Genomic DNA, 17,201 nt, shown 5'->3' on the forward strand with positions numbered 1-17,201 from the left:
GCTCCCCACCCCCTGGGGGCAGATGGTGAGACTGGAGTCCCAGCTGGAAACTTAGTAACAAACTTGTGGAGCGGGGTGGGGAGGTGAAGTCAGGAAGACTTCCTGGAGGAGGGTCAGGTGAGCACCCCCCACCCCCGCCCCGCAGCCAGCCTCCTGGCATCTGGTCCACTCTGTCCTGCCTACATCTTCAAATACCCATGTCTGACCCTGCTCCTCCTCTGCTCTCCACGGTCCCCTGTTGCCCTCAGGGCCAAGTCTCAAGTGGTTATCTTCCACCCAGTTCTCTCTCCTGAGAGCCAGAACTGTGTCTCCTCAACCCCCAGGTCTTAACATGCCCCATGTCCCACTAAACTTAGAGTCCTCCCTCTAACCCCACCCTCCTGCATTCTCCATCTCCAGTGCGGCTCTGCCATCTAGAGGGATGCTGGGAGCCTTCCTCCCTTGTTCCTTCCCCTCACTGCTGTCAGTCTCTGGATCCCACCCCTCCTGCCCCCTGAATCTCTCTGCTCCATGCCTTTCTCTTTCTACCAGCCAGACCCCAGCACAGGCCTTGACTTCCTCTGTCCACTTGCCTAGCCTCCTCCCTCCAGTCCATGGCCCCCCAGATGGTCCTTGAGTCTTTCTACCCCCAGAGCGGCCCCCTCATCCCTCACAGCCCTCCCGTGGCTCCCCAGCACCTGGCCTTGGAAGACAACCAAGTTCCTCATCAGAACTTCCAGGCCCTGCATGGCCTAGACCCACCCACTCCTTTCCCCCTCCAGCACTTCCTCTTTGAACACCCTGCCATTCTTAGGCCATCTCTCCCCTCCCAGCCTTGGCCAGGACAGTCTCCTTTGCCTGAGAGCTCTGGCTCACTCCCCCACCACCTCCAACCTGGCTTAACCACAACTTGTCCTTCAAGTCTCACCTTATCAAGAACCAAAATAATAATTACCCATTTGCTGTGGTCCAGGAACTGTGCGAAATTCTTCCCGGGCATTAGGCTGAACACTTCCAAATGCTCTGAGCTGGGTGTTTACAAACAAGGATACTACAGCTCAGAGACATCAAGGGACCTGCTGGAGGTTGCATAGCCAGAGGGAAGAGCTTGGTCCACAATGGTCAGGCTGCTCACTCCTCCTGAAAGCTTTCCCTACCACCCTATGCTAGTAATGGTTATAATACAGAGTAAGCATTTTCTGCATGTCAGATATGGTTCTGAAGATGCTACATTAATTACCCTTCAGAACCCCATGGGAGGACTTCCCTGGTGGTCCAGTGGTTGACTCCGTGCCCCCAGTGCAGGGGGCCCAGGTTCGATCCCTGGTCAGGGAACTAGATCCCGTGTGCCACAACTAAGACCTGGCGCAGCCAAATAAAGAAATAAATAGATTTAAAAAAAAAAAAAAAAAAAAACCATGGGGTAGGCTTTATAGCTTAAAAATGGTTACAGGGCTTCCCTGGTGGCGCAGTGGTTGAGAGTCCGCCTGCCGATGCAGGGGACATGGGTTCGTGCCCCGGTCCGGGAGGATCCCACATGCCGCGGAGCGGCTGGGCCCGTGAGCCATGGCCGCTGAGCCTGCGTGTCTGGAGCCTGTGCTCCGCAACGGGAGAGGCCACAGCAGTGAGAGGCCCGCGTACCGCAAAAAAAAAAAAGGTTACAAATTCAACCCTCCTCCTACTAAGAAATAGGGTCTATCTCCCCCTCCCTTGGATCTAGGTCGGCTCTGTGACTGTCAGACCAAGAGAGCACAGCACAAGTGGCCCTGTGCTAGTTTCTGCATCTAGGCCTTGACAGACTGGCATACTCCACTTCCCGCATTATAGGATACCCCTGCTGGGACCCAGCTGCCATGATGTGAGGAAGCTCAGTCATCCCAGTGGAGAGCAATCATGGTCCCTGGCCAACAGCCAGCTCAAGTCAACATCCCCAGCCAGCTTGCCAGGCACATGACGGAGGCATCCTGGACACGCCATTTGAGCCACCCAGACTGATGCTACATGGAAGAGAGGCAAGCTGTCCTCGCCAAGCCCTGTCCAAATTTCAGATGTACAAGCAAAATAAATGATTTTTGGTTTAAGCCACCAAGTTGTGGAGAGGTCTGTCATGCCATGACAGACAACCAGAAAATGGGTATTATTACTAACTCCACCCGATGGAGGAAGAAACCCAGGCTCAGAGAATAGGAACCTGCCAAAGGTCCTCTCAGAGCCAGCGACTGGCCAGGCTGGGAGATGAACCCAGGGCCTTGGGCTCTAGACCCCAGGCCCCCAACCACTACGCCAAGTTCTTACTATTTCGATCGTCCACATGAGGAAACTGAAGATCAGAGACGGGAAGTAACTCGCTCAAGATCTCACAGCTGGTAAGTGTGAGAGTGAGGGTCTAAAATCACTATGTCTGACTCCAGGACCCCGCTCTTCATCCTCACACTAGGTTTTGATTGTCTGCTGCTTGTCTGTCTCCCCAACCAGGACCAGACCTTCCGGCCTCATTCCCTCTTGGGTCCCAAGTCTCAACAAGGGCCTGGCACCACTCTCTGTGCCCCCTTCACCATGGAAGCTCCTCACAGGCAGGGGCCGGATGTGACTCCCCTGGCTCCCCAGCCTCACCCAGCACAGGACCTGGCACACAGGAGACTTAAGTAAATGTTTGTTGAATGAATCAAAGAATGGGTTTCTGGGGAATGAGTTAACAAAGACAGACGCCGCAAGAGTCAAGGTTTTATTGCCGGGTTTCAGGGAAAGGGCTCAAATGCGCCCAATCTCCTTCAGCTTGGCCACCAGGTCCTCTGTGGTCTCCACCTTGACACCGGCCGTGCGCTGGGGTGGGTCTTCCACGCTAATCACGGAGAGCTTGGAGGTCAGGTCCACGCCCAGGTCCCCAGCCTTGATGACTTCGATCTTCTTCTTCTTGGCTTTCTGCACATGGGAGGCCCACGGTTCACAGGGCTGCCCAAGCCCCTGCCCACACTCCTGCAGCCCCCTTCCATGGGTGCCATGTCTGCAGAACCACTCCCATTTGGCTGAACCCTTCTGGACCTGCCTACCGGCCAGGGCACACGTGACCTCTTACAGGGCCACACCTGGTGTGGAGAATTCCTGCTGGCTGGGATGCCCTGGGGAGCCCTCCTATCGCGGGAGCCCACCTTTAGTCAACCGCCGTGGGAAGTCCTTCACTGGCTGGAGCGGACTGGCAAAGTCATTCTTCTGGCAATAATAACTCAATAGACTTTTGGCCAAGATGACCAATTGTACTCTCCCTGTTGGCTGAGATGATGACTCACTGAACCCTCCCTACTGCCTAGGATGACACACTGAAACCTTGCTACTGGCTGAGATGACTCACTTGAACTCACCTATTGGCTGAGATGACTCAATGAACCCTCCTTGTTGGATGAAATGACATACTGAACGCCCCCTGTCAGTTGAGATGACACACCGAACTCTCCATTTTGGCTGAGATGACACACTGAACTCACCCTATTGGCTGAGATGACACATTAAACGCTGTTGGCTGAGATGACACACTAAACCCTCCGTATTGCCTGAGATGGTACATTGAATCCTTCCTATTGGCTGAGATGACCCAATGAACCCATTCTAGAGCCATGATGAACAGTGAACTCTTCCTGTTAGCCATGATGGCCTCAATGATGCCCTCCTACCGGGGGGAACCTTCCCTGACAAACCAAGATGACTTAATGAATCCTCCTTATTTGGCTAAGAGCACACAGTGAACTTTTCCCATTGGTTGGAGTGACAGGGGAACCCTTCCTAGAGTCCAGTGAAGCCTTTCTATTGGCTGAGGTAACCGGCAAAACCTCCCTGTTCGCCAAAACAGCCACCCGCACCCCCCAACCCCGAAGCCTCACTATTGGCAGAAATGATTCAGTGAACCCGCTCCGTTGGTCAAACTGACCGGGTGACCCCTTCCTTTGGAGGAGACGTCCCTTGGGTCCTCTCTCCTCCCACCTGACCACCAGGGAGGCACTGGGCCTGCAGCACTCACCCACCCCCGGGCCCCCAGTGGCCCATCTGCCAAGCACTCACCATGATGTTGGGTAACGTGGCGTAGCGGGGTTCGTTGAGCCGCAGGTCAGCGGTCACCACGGCAGGCAGCTTCAGGCGCAGGGTCTCCAGGCCCCCATCGATCTCCCGCTCCACTTTCACCTTGTCTCCTTCCATCGTCACCTGGGAGGCAAATGTGCCCTGGGGAGGGACAGCGTTGGGGGAGCACAGGTGAGGTTAAACCCAGTGCGGGCACAGAGCAGGCCACTGCTGAGTGCACAGAACACGGATGAGCCAATGAAGGAGAACAGAAGTGGGAGAGTTCCGCAAGGTGACCTACAGACATCAAGCTCAAAAACAGGAGGAAGCCACAAGAAGGGAACTCAAATATCCAGGGGGACCCAGGGTGTAGGGACCCAGGGTGTAGGTCCTAATGTCCTGAACCTGCCCGTTGGATCTCCCTTCCTTAATGATAATGAACATGTATGGAGTTTGGGGCACTGTTCTAAGCGACTGTTGGTTTTTTTTTTTTTTTTTTTTTTTGCGGTACGCGGTCCTCTCACTGTTGTGGCCTCTCCCCTTGCGGAGCACAGGCTCAGCAGCCACGGTTCACGGGCCCAGCCGCTCCACGGCATGTGGGATCCTCCCGGACCGGGGAACGAACCCGCGTCCCCTGCACCGGCAGGCGGACTCTCAACCACTGCGCCACCAGGGAAGCCCTAAGCGACTGTTTTAAGTCATCAGATCCTCACAGGAACTCTATGAGGTAAGTGCTATTATCCCCGTTTTACAGATGAGGAAAACTGAGGCAGAGAGAGGCTCAAAAATGTGTCCAGCCTGCTTCCAGGCTCCATGTCATGGTGGCACTTACCCACCTTTCTGTCCCTAAGAGCTTCCTTTGAGGTCCCTCTGTTGAGCCAACAACAGAGCCTCCTGTGTACCTTGATCCTCGAAACATCCTCTGGGGCCCCCTCAGCACCCACCCTCTGGCCCAAGGCTCCTCTGCCCTTCTGTCCTGAACCACCATTTCCTGAGGTGACCTACACCCTCTCTGTCTAACCAACCTGTTCTCTCCGTTCACTTATTCACTGGACAAATCTTTCAGGTCTTAGTTGGAATGTCCCATGAGCCCGGCTCTGGGGATGCACCATGAACACAAGTGACAAGGACCCAGCTTTTGGGGGCATTTATCCTGCAATGAAGACCACTGGTAACCAAGTAAATTCACAGTGGCCACCAGCCACATGTGGCTTCTGAGCATGTGAAATGTGGTTAGTTCCATCGAGGGAGGGACGGAATTTTTCATTTTATTTCATTAATTTACATTTTAAAACCAATAAGCAAGATCCATTATCATGATCGTGGTGATGGTTTCATAGGTGTGTAACACATGTCAAAGCTTACCTAACTGTACACTTTACACGTGTGCAGTTTATTGTACAGGTCAGTTTTATCTCAATAAAGCTGTTAAAAAAACAAACAAAAAAGGATACTTGATGCAGTTATTGGAAAACGTTTTAAGTCTGTTTGGAACAAGTTGGACGCGTGAATCTACTTTTTCAACAGTGAGTATTAGGAATCTAAGTATTTCTTATGGAAATTGAGCATGTGAATTGAGATGTGCTGTAAATATAAAATACACACTGGTTTTCGTGACCTCGTACCAAAAGCCAAAAGAATGTAAAATAACTCAATTTTTTTTTTCGTTTTTTCTTTTTCGGCCACACCACGCGGCTTGTGGGATCTTATTTCCCCAACCAGGATTGAACCTGGGCCCTCGGTAGTGAAAGCACAGTCTTAACCACTGGACTGCCAGGGAATTCCCAGCTCAATATTTTTTTCTGTTGATGACATGTTGAAATAGTATTATCGATATATTATGTGAAATAATATAGGATTAAAATGAATTTGGCCTTTTTAACTTTTTTAATGTAGCTATGAAAAGCTTTAAATGACCCATGTCGCTTGCATTTCTATTGGACTGGAATGGGAACTGTGGGGTTGGGGAGGGGGCGTGAGTACTTTCATAGACAGTGGGCAAGGCAGGCCTCTCTGAAGAGGTGATATCTGAGGAGAGACCTGGTGGGGAGTGAAAAGCCCTGAGGAGATCTGAGAGAACCCTGTTCCAGGCTGAGGGAACAGTCAGTGCAAAGGCCCTGAGGCAGGGCTGAGTGGTGTGGTTGAGGAGCAGCAGGCTGGGGAAGCGGCATGTGAAGGCCCAGATGTGGCCTGGTGTCCTGGCTGTGCGCCCCTCCTTCCTGCCCACTGGAGTAGCCATCCTGCTTTACACCTGCCTCCCTCCAGAAGGGCAAGGACAGGGTGGCTGTGTTCTGAGCCCCCAGGCCTGGCCTGCAGCAGATGCTCCCCACTCCGGCCTCACCTGTGGCCAGTCCAGAAATCCGGCTGTCATCTGCCCTGTCTGGTTACAATCATCATCGATGGCCTGAGTGGGGAAAGAGAGAAGACTGTACAATGATGGAGCTTCTCACGTACCATTTGGGCCTTTCTCTAGAATGCAGGGTGGCAAATGTTTTCTCTAATGGGCCAGGTAGTAAATATCATAAGGTCTCTGTCACAGTCACTCAGCTCTGCTGCTACAGTGCACGAGCAGCCGTAGACAATAAGTGTCTATGTAAACAAACGCAGTAGCGTTTCAATAAAACTTTATTTATAAAATCAGTGGTGGCCATGGACCACAGTTTGCTGACTCCTGGTCTAGAATGATCCCATCCCCTCACTTGGGCCCCGGGATAGGCAGTCACTCGTCCAGGAGTACATGAGGGCACCTGGCATCCCAGATGCCAAATCTTTGCCCGCTGTCTAAATACTCCAGAGGCCTCCCTCTAGCCAAACCCTATGCCAGTCACACTAGGGAACTAGATGAATGGCATCTGGGCCAATGAGAATGCTTTATCCCTGACCCCAGTGATTGGTTCAGGGATGGGCACATGACTCCAGCTGGACCAGTGAAGTACCAGCTATAGAAGCTTTGCTGGAGCCCTTGGGAAAGAGGTTCTTATCTTTCTCTTGGGTTTGTTAGGCTGGTGGGATGTGAGCCTGGAGATACACAGAGTGAAGCCAAGACAGAGGAGAGGAGTGTAGAGCACGTGGGACTGGATCAAGCTGTGCCTGAAGCTCGTTACATAACCTGATGATTGCTTTTTGGCTTCAGCCAGTTTGAGTCACGATTCTGTCGCCTACCTGCTTCCCCAGCAGCACCAGGTCCACCTTCTCCTTCTCTGCCAGCTTGGCCAGGACCCGGGCCACCTGCAGGGGACCCAGGCGATCCACCTCTGCAGCCGGCACCTCCACGTGGATGCCTCGGTCTGCACCCATGGCCAGAGCAGTGCGGATGGTCTCCTGCGGAGCAGAGAAGGGGCTTGACTTGGCTTCTAGCCCTAGGGGGACCCAGGAGCCCAGTCTCCAGCCCTCCTCCCTCAGACCCAGGAGTCCAGGCCCCAGTCCCTCTTCCCTTAGACCCGGGACTTGGGGTCCCAGCCCCTCCCCAGTCCCCCGAGCACCTGGCACTGGGTAGGCCCGCAGCTGACAGCAATGACTTCCTTCACCAGCTTCTTCTCCTTGAGCCGTACGGCCTCCTCCACGGCGATCTCGCAGAAGGGGTTCATGGAGTGCTTCACGCCATCCGTGACCACACCCGTCCCGTCGGACTTCACCCGGATCTGCTCAGCCAGGAGGGGAGGTGGCACGGTCAGGGGGAAGCGGGCGAGAAGGTGGGGGTCGGGAGGGGGGCGGTGGCCGAGACACCAAGCCTCGCGCAGGCTGGACGGGGACCACAGGGATCTGGAAAGGGGCAGGGCCTTGTCCAGGGTCCCACAGCTCCAGGGACAGGGAGCGTTAGAATTCACAGACGGGTGGAGGTCACCTTCTCACTCAGACATTCGCTGAGCACCAGGGACGTCTGCCATGCTCGTCCTGCTCTGTGGCTGCTCCTCGGGCCCGAAAGAGTGTTTCTCAAATTTTTCTTTACCATAACCCACTGCGAGAGGTACATGTTACAATATCCCCAAGTGTATTATGAATGCACAACACACATTTATACATAAACGTAAATACCAAGGCAATGTAAGGTTCGCTGATCGATTCTAACCCTTCCATTATACACCATACCCTGACATTTTCTGTTCTTTTTTTTTAAATGCCAGCCTGCCACATGGTTTTCCTGACCGACACATGGTTAAGATCTAGTCTGAAAAACACTAGCATTGAAAGCCTCTCTCTGCCAAACAGGCTAAGGTCAAGGGCAAGGAAACCTCGTCTATTCCCTTCCTCACATGGTGAGTCTTCACTGAACACTGGCCCTGCGCTGGATTCCTAGGCACCACCGTGTGCAAGGCAGACAGGTCTGCTGGCCCGGGAGCTCCTGGTCTGGCACAGTGGGGCATGGCAGGAACAACTAACTACTGCTTCTGTTGGTTTCCCAAGGCTGCTGTGACAAATGACCACAAGCTTGGTGGCTTACCGTCTCACACTTCTGGAGGCCAGAAGGCCAAAATAGGTTTCGCTGTGAAATCAAGGTGTCGGCAGGGCTGCGGTCCCTCGGGAGGCTCAAGGGGAGAATCTATTCCTTGGCTTCTTCAACTTGGAGGGGCTGCCAGCATTCCTTGCTTGGGGTGGCATCACCTCACCCTCAGCTCTGTGCTCCATCTTCGTGCAGAGGAGGGGTGTGTGTGTGTGTGTGTGTGTGTGTGTGTGTGTGTGTGTGTGTGTGTGTGTGTGTGTGTGTGTGTGTGTGTGTGTGTGTGTGTGTGTGTGTGTGTGTGTGTGTGTGTGTGTGTGTGTGTGTGTGTGTGTGTGTGTGTGTGTGTGTGTGTGTGTGTGTGTGTGTGTGTGTGTGTGTGTGATGAAACTCGACTCCTCTCTTATAAGGACTCTTGAGATGGCATCTAGGGCCCACCTGGGGAATCCAGGAGAACCTCCCCATCTCAAGATCCTGAACTCAGTCGGGACTTCCCTGGCGGTGCAGTGGTTAGGACTCCGCGCTTCCACTGCCAGGGCCCTGGGTTTGGTCCCTGGTTGGGTAACTAAGATCCCACAACCCACAAGGTGCAGCCAAAAAAAAAAAAAAAAAAAAAACCTTAACTCAATCGCATCTGCAAAGACCCTATCTCCAAAGAAGGTAAGAGTCACAGGTTCCATGGATGAGGAACTTCATAGCCCAGGGGGGCCACTGTTCCCCCCACGATCCTCTTGGTAGCAAACAGGGATGACAGTATTGGCCACTGCAGAAGCATCTCGCAGGAGCCCTGTTCTAAGCAATCACACGCATCCTAACTCATCGATCCTGGCAACGGCCCCGTGAAAGAGGAGCTGTCGCTGTCCCTGTGGGCAGACGAGGAAACTGATGCTCCGAACGGAAGTACCTGTCCCAAAGTCACACGGCCAGTCAGCAGTGCTCTGTGCCCCAAGCACTCGAGTCCCCTGCTGTACCACCTGACAATTCCTGAAGGGGAGTCCAGGAGCTGTGAGACAGCATGATCGGGGCCCGACCCAGTCTAATGTTGGAGGCTATCAGGGAAGGCTTCCCTGACGCAGTGGCACTTGAGCTGAACCTGAAAGAGGAACGGGCATCGAGTAGGTGAAGTGTGAGGGAAAGTGCTGGGGGTGGGGGGGAGCATGTGCAAAAGCCCTGAGGTTTGAGGAGTCCCAGGAGGCTGGTGTGGCCAGGGGAACACAGTGTGCTGTCAGAGAAGCTGGCAGGGGCTGAACCGGGGTGACAGGCACAATAACAGATCCTCAGGGTGCCCACATCCTAATCCCTGGAACCTGTGACTGTCACCTACATGGCAAAAGGGGCTTTGCAAAAGTGATTAAGTTTAGGATTTTGAGAGAGGGAGATTATCCTGGATTATCCAGGTGGGCCCAAAGTAATCACAAGGGTCCTTACAAGTGAAAGAGGGAGGTGAGAGAGCATCAAGGTCCAAGAGAGCAAACGCTAGACTGCTGATCGAAGACATAAGAAGGGGCCACAAGCCAAGGGACGCAGGTGGCCTCCAGAAGCTGGAAAAGGCCAGGAAACGGATTCTCTTCTTGAGCCTCCGGAAGCCATGCAGCCCTGCTGACACCTTGATCTTAGCCCAGTGGACTCATTTCAGACTTCTGACCTCCAGAACTGTAAGAGAATAAATCTGTTGTTGTGAGCCACTAAGTTTATGGTAACTAGTTACAGCAGCAATAGGAAACGAATTCAACTGTGCAGGGCCCAGCAGGCCATGCCGGGGAGCTGGGTCTTGATCCAAAGAACAACAAGGAAAGGTAAAGAGGTGAGTGGATCCAACTGAAGTTTGTACAGGGTCGTTCTGTATCTTGGTGTAGAAAACTGGAAAAATGGCAAGAGTGGAAGTGGGGAAACAGCTGGGCAGCTGTTGGTCACCGAAGTAAGAGATGACAGTGACTCGGACAGTCCATCCACATGTGGAAGTGGGTGGACTGGAGAGGTCCGTGGAGGTGAAACGGACAGGGTGCTGCGGGAGGAGAGGGAAGAGTCTAGCAGGACGCGTGGGTTTCTGGTGGGTACATCAGTACAGTGGGGGAGGATGCTGAATTTGGCTCTAGCCTGAGAGAGAGATTGTCAGAGAAGCCTGGCTTGGGAGCCTGCACAGTCTGGCTCAGGACCTGACCTCCTTCTTCTCCTTGGCCGGAGCAGACCTGGGCTGACAGCAGGGACTCTCTCTCTCTGGGACTATCTCCCTGCGCCTGTTTCTCTGGGGCTGAAGGATGTGGCTGTTCCTCCCATCCACGGGACAGAACTGAGATGGGACTGTGGGATTCAGGCAGGGGTCCCCCAGTCTGGCTGTACCTCAGGGACCGGTAACATTAAAAGGAGGAGGAGAAAAAGGAAAAGGACAACTGTCACTTTCTATCACTGTTACTTCATTTTGAAAAAGTCACCTTAGCACCAACAGTAAGACTCAAACCCCAGAACTTAATAAATGCACTTTACAGAAAAAGCCATGGAGCAAACACCATGCACTGAGTCCATGTTTGTTTTTTTTTTTCACTAGAACCTGGGCTGCGCATGTCACCCAGGATTTCCCCAGAATTTCCCAGAAACGCCCCTGGCTCCACCCCTCACCTCCTTCCGTGGTGGTCATCTTCCTCAAACTGCATCCCTCCTAACTCTCCCCACCCCCTTACTCTGTTTCTTTCTGGAGCACGCCTGCCATATGACGTATGCTGTACTGATTAGCTGTCTTCTCCCCAGCAGAACGTCAACTCCATGAGGACAGGGATTTAGGGGCATTTTGGTCATGACCACCATATCCCCAAGGCCTAGAACGGTGCCTGGCATGTGGTGGATGCACTGGAAATATTTGTCGGATGAATGAATGAGAATTTGCTCACAAGAGTAATGCATTAAAACCTGCACCTGTCCGTTCATCGAACACTTACTAAACAGCATGGAAACTAACAGGCCAAAGTCCTGTCTTTCATGAAAAAAATAAAATCCAAGATAGGAGTTTCCCCTTTATAAATAGGAAAGCAGCCCATGAGTATAAGCCCTCACTGGGAAGCCAGGGGGCCCAAGAGAGGGCCTCAAGCCTGCTCCGGCCCTGGCAGGACTCTCAGCCCCAGAACCCTGACCCCCAAGGAGGAAGGGATGCGAGCTCTCCAGCACCAGGGACCCGTGCCAGCTCACCTTCTCCGTGGAAGACCTTTGAAGCCTGAGTTGATTTCAAGCTTCAGAAACACGGTTTAGTTAAATTACATAAGTCGGGAAACTATGGTTGGCCTGAAAAATCAGTGACGAACCTTTTTTTTTTTTAAATAATGATGTTTTATAAATTGAGGGAGATGATTCAGTGAAGCTTCCAGGCTTTCTCTGTAAGGTGTAACAAATTAACTCTCAACAGAAACAGCCAGAGGGGACTTCCCTGGTGGTTAAGACCCCGTGCTTCTACTGCTGGGGGGTGGAGGAGCATGGGTTCAACCCCTGGTTGGCCACATGCCACACAGCACTGCCAAAAGAAAAAATGAAAGAAGAAAAGAAAGAAACAGGCAGGCAGGCAACCTCCAAGGGCTTTATAGGCGTTAACTCATTTAACCGTCCGGACAGCCCAGGACGTTGGTTACTGCCTCCGCCATCCTCATTTGCTAGATGGGTCAACTCAGGCACAGAGAGACCAAGCAGGTGACCATGGAAGGCCTCATAGACAAGGTGACTTTTTTTTTTTTTTTTTTGCGGTACGCGGGCCTCTCACTGTTGCGGCCTCTCCCGTTGCGGAGCACAGGCTCCGGACGCACAGGCTCAGCGGCCATGGCTCACGGGCCCAGCCGCTCCGCGGCATGTGGGATCTTCCCGGACCGGGGCACGAACCCATGTCCCCTGCATCGGCAGGCGGACCCTCAACCACTGGACCACCAGGGAAGCCCGACAAGGTGACTTTTGAGGAAAGTCTGGAAGGGAGTGAGGAAGCAATCCTGGGAACACAGAGTTGGGTCAGACCTTGCACACACACCCCCCACCCGAAAGGAGCTGCCAGTCTGGGTCAGGGGGTGACAACTGGGCAAACAGAGGATCTCAATCCAGTGTGGGAAGGGCTGAGACGCAAGCCCAGGGGGCTGCAGGAGCGCCCAAGGACACATCAGGGTAGCCTGAGGGGATGGGATGGGGCGGGGCGGGGGGGGGGCGCTTCCTGGACGTGGTGATGCCAGAGAATCCCTGCACCCTATTACAATCAGTGGGATCAGAGTCAGGCAGGACAAAGGAGATGAGAAGCAGAGGGGGGAGGGGGATCTGGAAGGGCACCCAGGCAGAGGGCACAGCGGGGGCAAAGGCCCAAGGCAAGCAGCAGCCGGGTCTGTCAGTCAAGTATGAGCCGCTGGGAGGCACAGAGGGGTGACGGAGGGCCAGGGGCCAGGGCTGGACCGCGAAGGGGTGACGGAGGGCCAGGGCGCCAGGGCTGCGCCATGAAGGGGTGACGGAGGGCCAGGGGGCCAGGGCTGGACCACGAAGGGGCTCGAGCACCTGGCGGAGGGGCTGGGACTTTGTCCTCAGGGTGCTGGGAGTGGCGGGATGAGGGGAGGGGCATGGTCAGCCCTGGGGGCAGGAAGCCCCCCCCCACGCAGGCTGGGAGGGGATGGACTGGAGGGGAGAGACTGGGGAAAGAGGAGGAGACAGCGGTGAGGGTTCAGGTAGAAGAAGATGAAGGCTGAACTGCTGCCGAAGAGGGAGCAGGGCAGAGAGATGGAGAGGGCTGGGGGGGCGGGGGGCGGGGCTGAGAAACCACCGGCTGCGGGAGACGAGGGAAGGAGGGCTGGGGTGGCGCCCGGGGTGGTGATTAGGTAGTTAGCAGCGTTTGAATCACTTGTTTCAGACACATCCAGGGAGATGCCCTGGGGCACTGTGGAAGGGGCAGGCCCTGCCAACACTGCAAAAAAGGACGAGTTCACACTTCCCCATTTGGTACAAACGCCAGAGGCACCCGTGGGCCAGGTCCTGGGCTGGGCAATGCTGGGACCCAGAGCTGAGTCTAATGTGAGCCTGTCTGCCGGGGGAGACAGACATGACCCCAGACATCTCAGGCCAGGGCCCAGGGCTGGGGCAGAGGGAGGCTATGGGAGCCCAAAGGGACAGTCAGAGTGGGAAGGAAACCAGAAGAACCGGGTCCCAGGACCCCAAGACGAGCTTGTCCCCCAAACAAGCAACCCCCCTGCCACACGCTGCCAGAGCTGTCATTAGGCCAAGTGGCTGTGGTTGCATTTTGACCTGACTGCGGCTGCCTAGCCGGGTGATCCGGCAGCTAACAGAACCTCCACAGGCCTGTGTCCTCACCTGTCCAATAGGATTAATCATATCTAAACAGGGGAATTCCCTGGCTGTTTTTTTCCCAGTCGTTAAGACTCTGCACTTTCACTGCCCTGGCCAGGATTCAATCTCTAGTTGGGGAACTAAGATCCCACAAGGCAAGCAGCATGGCCAAAAAAAAAAAAAAAAAAAAAATCTAGACGGTACTGAAAGGACTGAATAGGTTCATCTCCATCAAGGACCCAGAACGCTGCCTAGTGCATAGTAAGGACCCACTAAATGTGAGTTGTTAATGACTGCTTAAGTTTTCATGCTAGGGTCAGGCCTCCAGGCCCTGTACTGGGCAATGCTGGGGACACAGAGGTGGACTCCTAGTCTGATGCGCATTGCGGGGTGGGGACATACATGGATGGACAGTCACTGCCTTCAGTCTGGTTTAGGCCAACTATTGAGACAAAGTGGCTTGAGGGACTGTGTCTGATTTACCTCTGTCTGGACCAGCTTCTGTCTGGGGACAAGTCAGGCCCTCAGAGACCCTGCCCTCCACCCCTCTCATGGAGGTTGTAAGCTATACCACCAACTTGTCAGAGTGGTTTTCATCTCTAGCAAACACACTTCTCCCTTCCCAGCTAGAGTCTCCTCACTTGCCCTGGGGCTGTGATTGCGTCTGGGTTCCCATAGGACCTCCATAACAGCACTTTTTCTGTGCTGAACAGTCAATTGAGTGTGCAAAGCAGCCGAGTGGGTGAAAGCCTGGATTGTGTGCAAAGCGCTAGTTGGGATGAGGAGTCAGAGGGACCTGGATAGGAATCCCGGCTGTGCCCCTTCCCAGCTGAGTGACCCCTCTGTGCCTCAGTTTCTGCGTGTGTTAAACAGGAAGCATGGCTCCTCCAGCAGGTAAGAAATAGAAGGTCACTCGCCCTGCACACAATTCTCAAGAGAGTGAGTACAGAACTGGCGGAAGGGGAACGGGGTCATGACCCAGAAGGGCTGGGTTTGAATGAAGAGGGATCGGGCGTCAGAACCTCTCAGTTCTTGATCTTTGCCCTCAGGTGTGACTTTGACGTTTGAGGGAAGAGCTGCAGCGATCAGAGGTACCAGAAGACCCTCATACAGTGTGCGCTCTTGACCCCAGAAGTATACGGCCGCGGGGCTCAGGGAGGAGGGAGAGGGGGGCCCGGTCACCTTCACGGCGAAGTCGATGACCCTCTTGACAGCCACAAGCGCGCGCAGCTCCGCCATCTTCCCTCCGCGGCGACCCGCCGGGTCAGTCCTCACCGTCGGCCTCACGGCCCGGACGCCCCGCCCTCTGTCCTTCTCTGCGCCGGCGCCCCGCGCTACCAGCCAGTCAACCGCTTCGGTGCCCGCCTCCCCGCCCCGACAGAGGACCAATCAGGAGACCAGAGGGGAGGGCGGTGCGGCAGGCGGATGCAGGCCAATGGGGAGAGGATCCTGGGGAGGGAGGCGGAACCCGGAGGGGAAGGGGAAAACTGCTCTGTGAAGGGGGCGTGGCCGAGAACTAGGGGAAAGGTCTTGCGGGGGAGGGAAGCGCTGCCAGGGGGGAGTTGCAACCAGTCGTCCTAAGCTTTTCCCAGTGCCATAGGATTAGCCCGCTCCTCTAGTTCCCCACCTCTTACTCGCCTCTCCGAGTCGCGGTGCCTATGTGTCCGAGTCCCCCCATTCTCTCCATGCCCGTGTTCCTCATCCCTTCTATGATCGTGCCTCTACGTTCCCCCATATCCGTCCTCCTCCGTCCCTGTCTCCACTTTTCCTCCATGTCTGTGTCCCTACATCCTCTCCACGAGCAGGGACCCCACTACCCCCTGTCCCTGTTCCCATCAAAACCCTTGTCCTGTCCATGTCCGAATCTCCGTTCCCGTGTCCCCCCATGTCTCCACGTTCCCTATAGGTTCGTGTCCTTACTTCCTCCCTGAGCCTCCAGGTACCCCCGTGTCCGCGTCCTCAGGTCCCCCAGAAAGGCACGTGGAGCCGCGGCAATGGAAGCAGTTCCTTTATTCTGCCCCAGGCAGCTGCGGTCATAAGCACACGGGGAATCCACTGATGGCATCCGTGCTCTGCATGATCATGTCCGCCAGCAGAAAGCAGAAGCCTGGCGGGAAGGGAACGGAGGGCGGGTGGAGGAGGGTGAGTCCTAGGGCGGATGGCCGGGAGGGCCCCGGGGACTGGGGTTTGGGGCTCCAAGGGCGTTTCTGTTGGGTCCGCGGGAGCCCAGAGTGGAGTGTGTTCGGGAGTCCCTGGGAGGTCACTGGGGGGTTGCCTGGGAGGACAGCTGAGGAGTCTCTGCAGGGAGGGGGGGGTCCTCGGGGCAGTCTCCTCTCCACCCTCTTCCGTTATCCAGGTTACCCGCGAGAACAGAGAAGGGTAAAGCCAGCCACCCCGAAAAATAGGACCAGGAGAAGAAGACGTCGTTTTTCCGTGCATTCTTCACTGTGTAGCCTGTCATGGCGATCAGCAGCAGCAGACCTGGACCCCGCCCACCCGCCAGGTGAGGGTGGCCAGCGGGCTGCACCCAGGCCCCACCCTGACCGCGCCCACCGCACCAGACCACGCCCTTCTTGCCCGCACTCCCGTCCCTGCTCTACCCCATCTCCCTGGCCCCGCCCCTGACCCCGCTTCTTTAGCTCCTCCCCCTCGAGGCCTGGTCCCCCCACGAACCTCCCCCCGCCCGCCCCGGGTCTCTGGCTCTTTTCCTGGTGCCTCTAGTCGCGCGCGACCCCTTGGCCCCTACCTCCTCCAGCTACCAGGCCCACCCTATGCCATCTCACCGCAGAGGAGGAAGATGGCACTCGTGGTCCGGCCCCGCGAGTCGCCCTCCTGGCACAGAATCCGCAGCCCCATCACCAAGCCCACGATGCTGCAGCCCGCCGCCAGCACCATGCACGCCCCGGTCACCGCTGGCATGGCTGGGGAGAGCGGGCCGCATCAGCCCCGCTGGCGCCGCTCCTGGCCACCACCCCCCATCCGCCGGCTCCGAGCTGGGAGCAGTCAGGGTTCTGCATGGGGACCTGGAAGTTACGTCGTGAGCGGCGGTTAAGGTTGCAACAGGGAGGCAGGTCCCCGAGTTGGGGTTCCTGGTGGCCTGGTCACAGAGGGGCAGCCGGATCTCAGGCTGAAGTGGAAGGGCTGGGGGCGGGGGCACCGCAGGATGTGCCGGGCTGTGGTGTCAGGAGACGGGGCCAGCTGTGGTCAGGGCTGGGGGGCTGTCTGTCCAGTAGGGTGGGGGGAGGGTCTGACAGCTGGGCGGCCGGGCCTCACTCTGGCAGGGGATGTTGGAGCAGGTGCCCCTGCTACACTCCTGCCACAGGCCAGTGTGGCCCCCAGAGTAGCGGATCCAGTAGTTGGTGGCCATGGACAGAATGGTGAGGATGTTGGCAAAGGAGCCCAGCAAGGTGCCCCCACTTTGAAGGCTCCGCTTCACCCCCAT

The 17,201-nt window shown here is 55.6% G+C and overlaps 2 protein-coding genes across 2 annotated transcripts; both read right to left on the reverse strand.

Annotated features, from left to right (window-relative positions):
• Positions 1-2,690: 2,690 nt before the first annotated feature.
• ETFB (electron transfer flavoprotein subunit beta) lies at positions 2,691-15,067 on the reverse strand. Its single transcript, XM_081215898.1, has 6 exons — positions 14,942-15,067; positions 7,512-7,670; positions 7,192-7,350; positions 6,371-6,433; positions 4,033-4,191; positions 2,691-2,901 (listed from the first exon to the last, which is right to left on the reverse strand). Exons 1-6 carry the CDS (start codon positions 14,996-14,998, stop codon positions 2,731-2,733), a joined length of 768 nt encoding a protein of 255 aa, XP_081072024.1. The 5' UTR covers positions 14,999-15,067; the 3' UTR covers positions 2,691-2,730.
• Positions 15,068-15,792: 725 nt separating this feature from the next.
• On the reverse strand, positions 15,793-17,201 carry CLDND2 (claudin domain containing 2; the record flags this gene model as incomplete). Its single annotated transcript, XM_081216366.1, has 4 exons — positions 15,793-15,866; positions 16,121-16,240; positions 16,543-16,680; positions 17,033-17,201. The coding sequence occupies 4 exons, from the start codon at positions 17,199-17,201 to the stop codon at positions 15,793-15,795; spliced, it is 501 nt and encodes a 166-aa protein (XP_081072492.1).

This window comes from Mesoplodon bidens, assembly GCF_964165515.1.
Source record: "Mesoplodon bidens genome assembly, chromosome: 18".
In the NCBI taxonomy this organism is placed as follows: Eukaryota; Metazoa; Chordata; class Mammalia; order Artiodactyla; family Ziphiidae; genus Mesoplodon; species Mesoplodon bidens.

Bases quoted from the DNA above. Each gene is read 5' to 3' on its own strand.
- ETFB (XM_081215898.1), bottom strand. From the start codon at position 14,998: ATGGCGGAGCTGCGCGCGCTTGTGGCTGTCAAGAGGGTCATCGACTTC. The intron at 6,434-7,191 runs GTAGGCGACAGA...TTCCCCACTCAG, and splicing joins TGGTGCTGCTGGGGAAGCAG to GCCATCGATGATGATTGTAA. The intron at 2,902-4,032 runs GTGAGTGCTTGG...TCCCATGTGCAG, and splicing joins CCACGTTACCCAACATCATG to AAAGCCAAGAAGAAGAAGAT.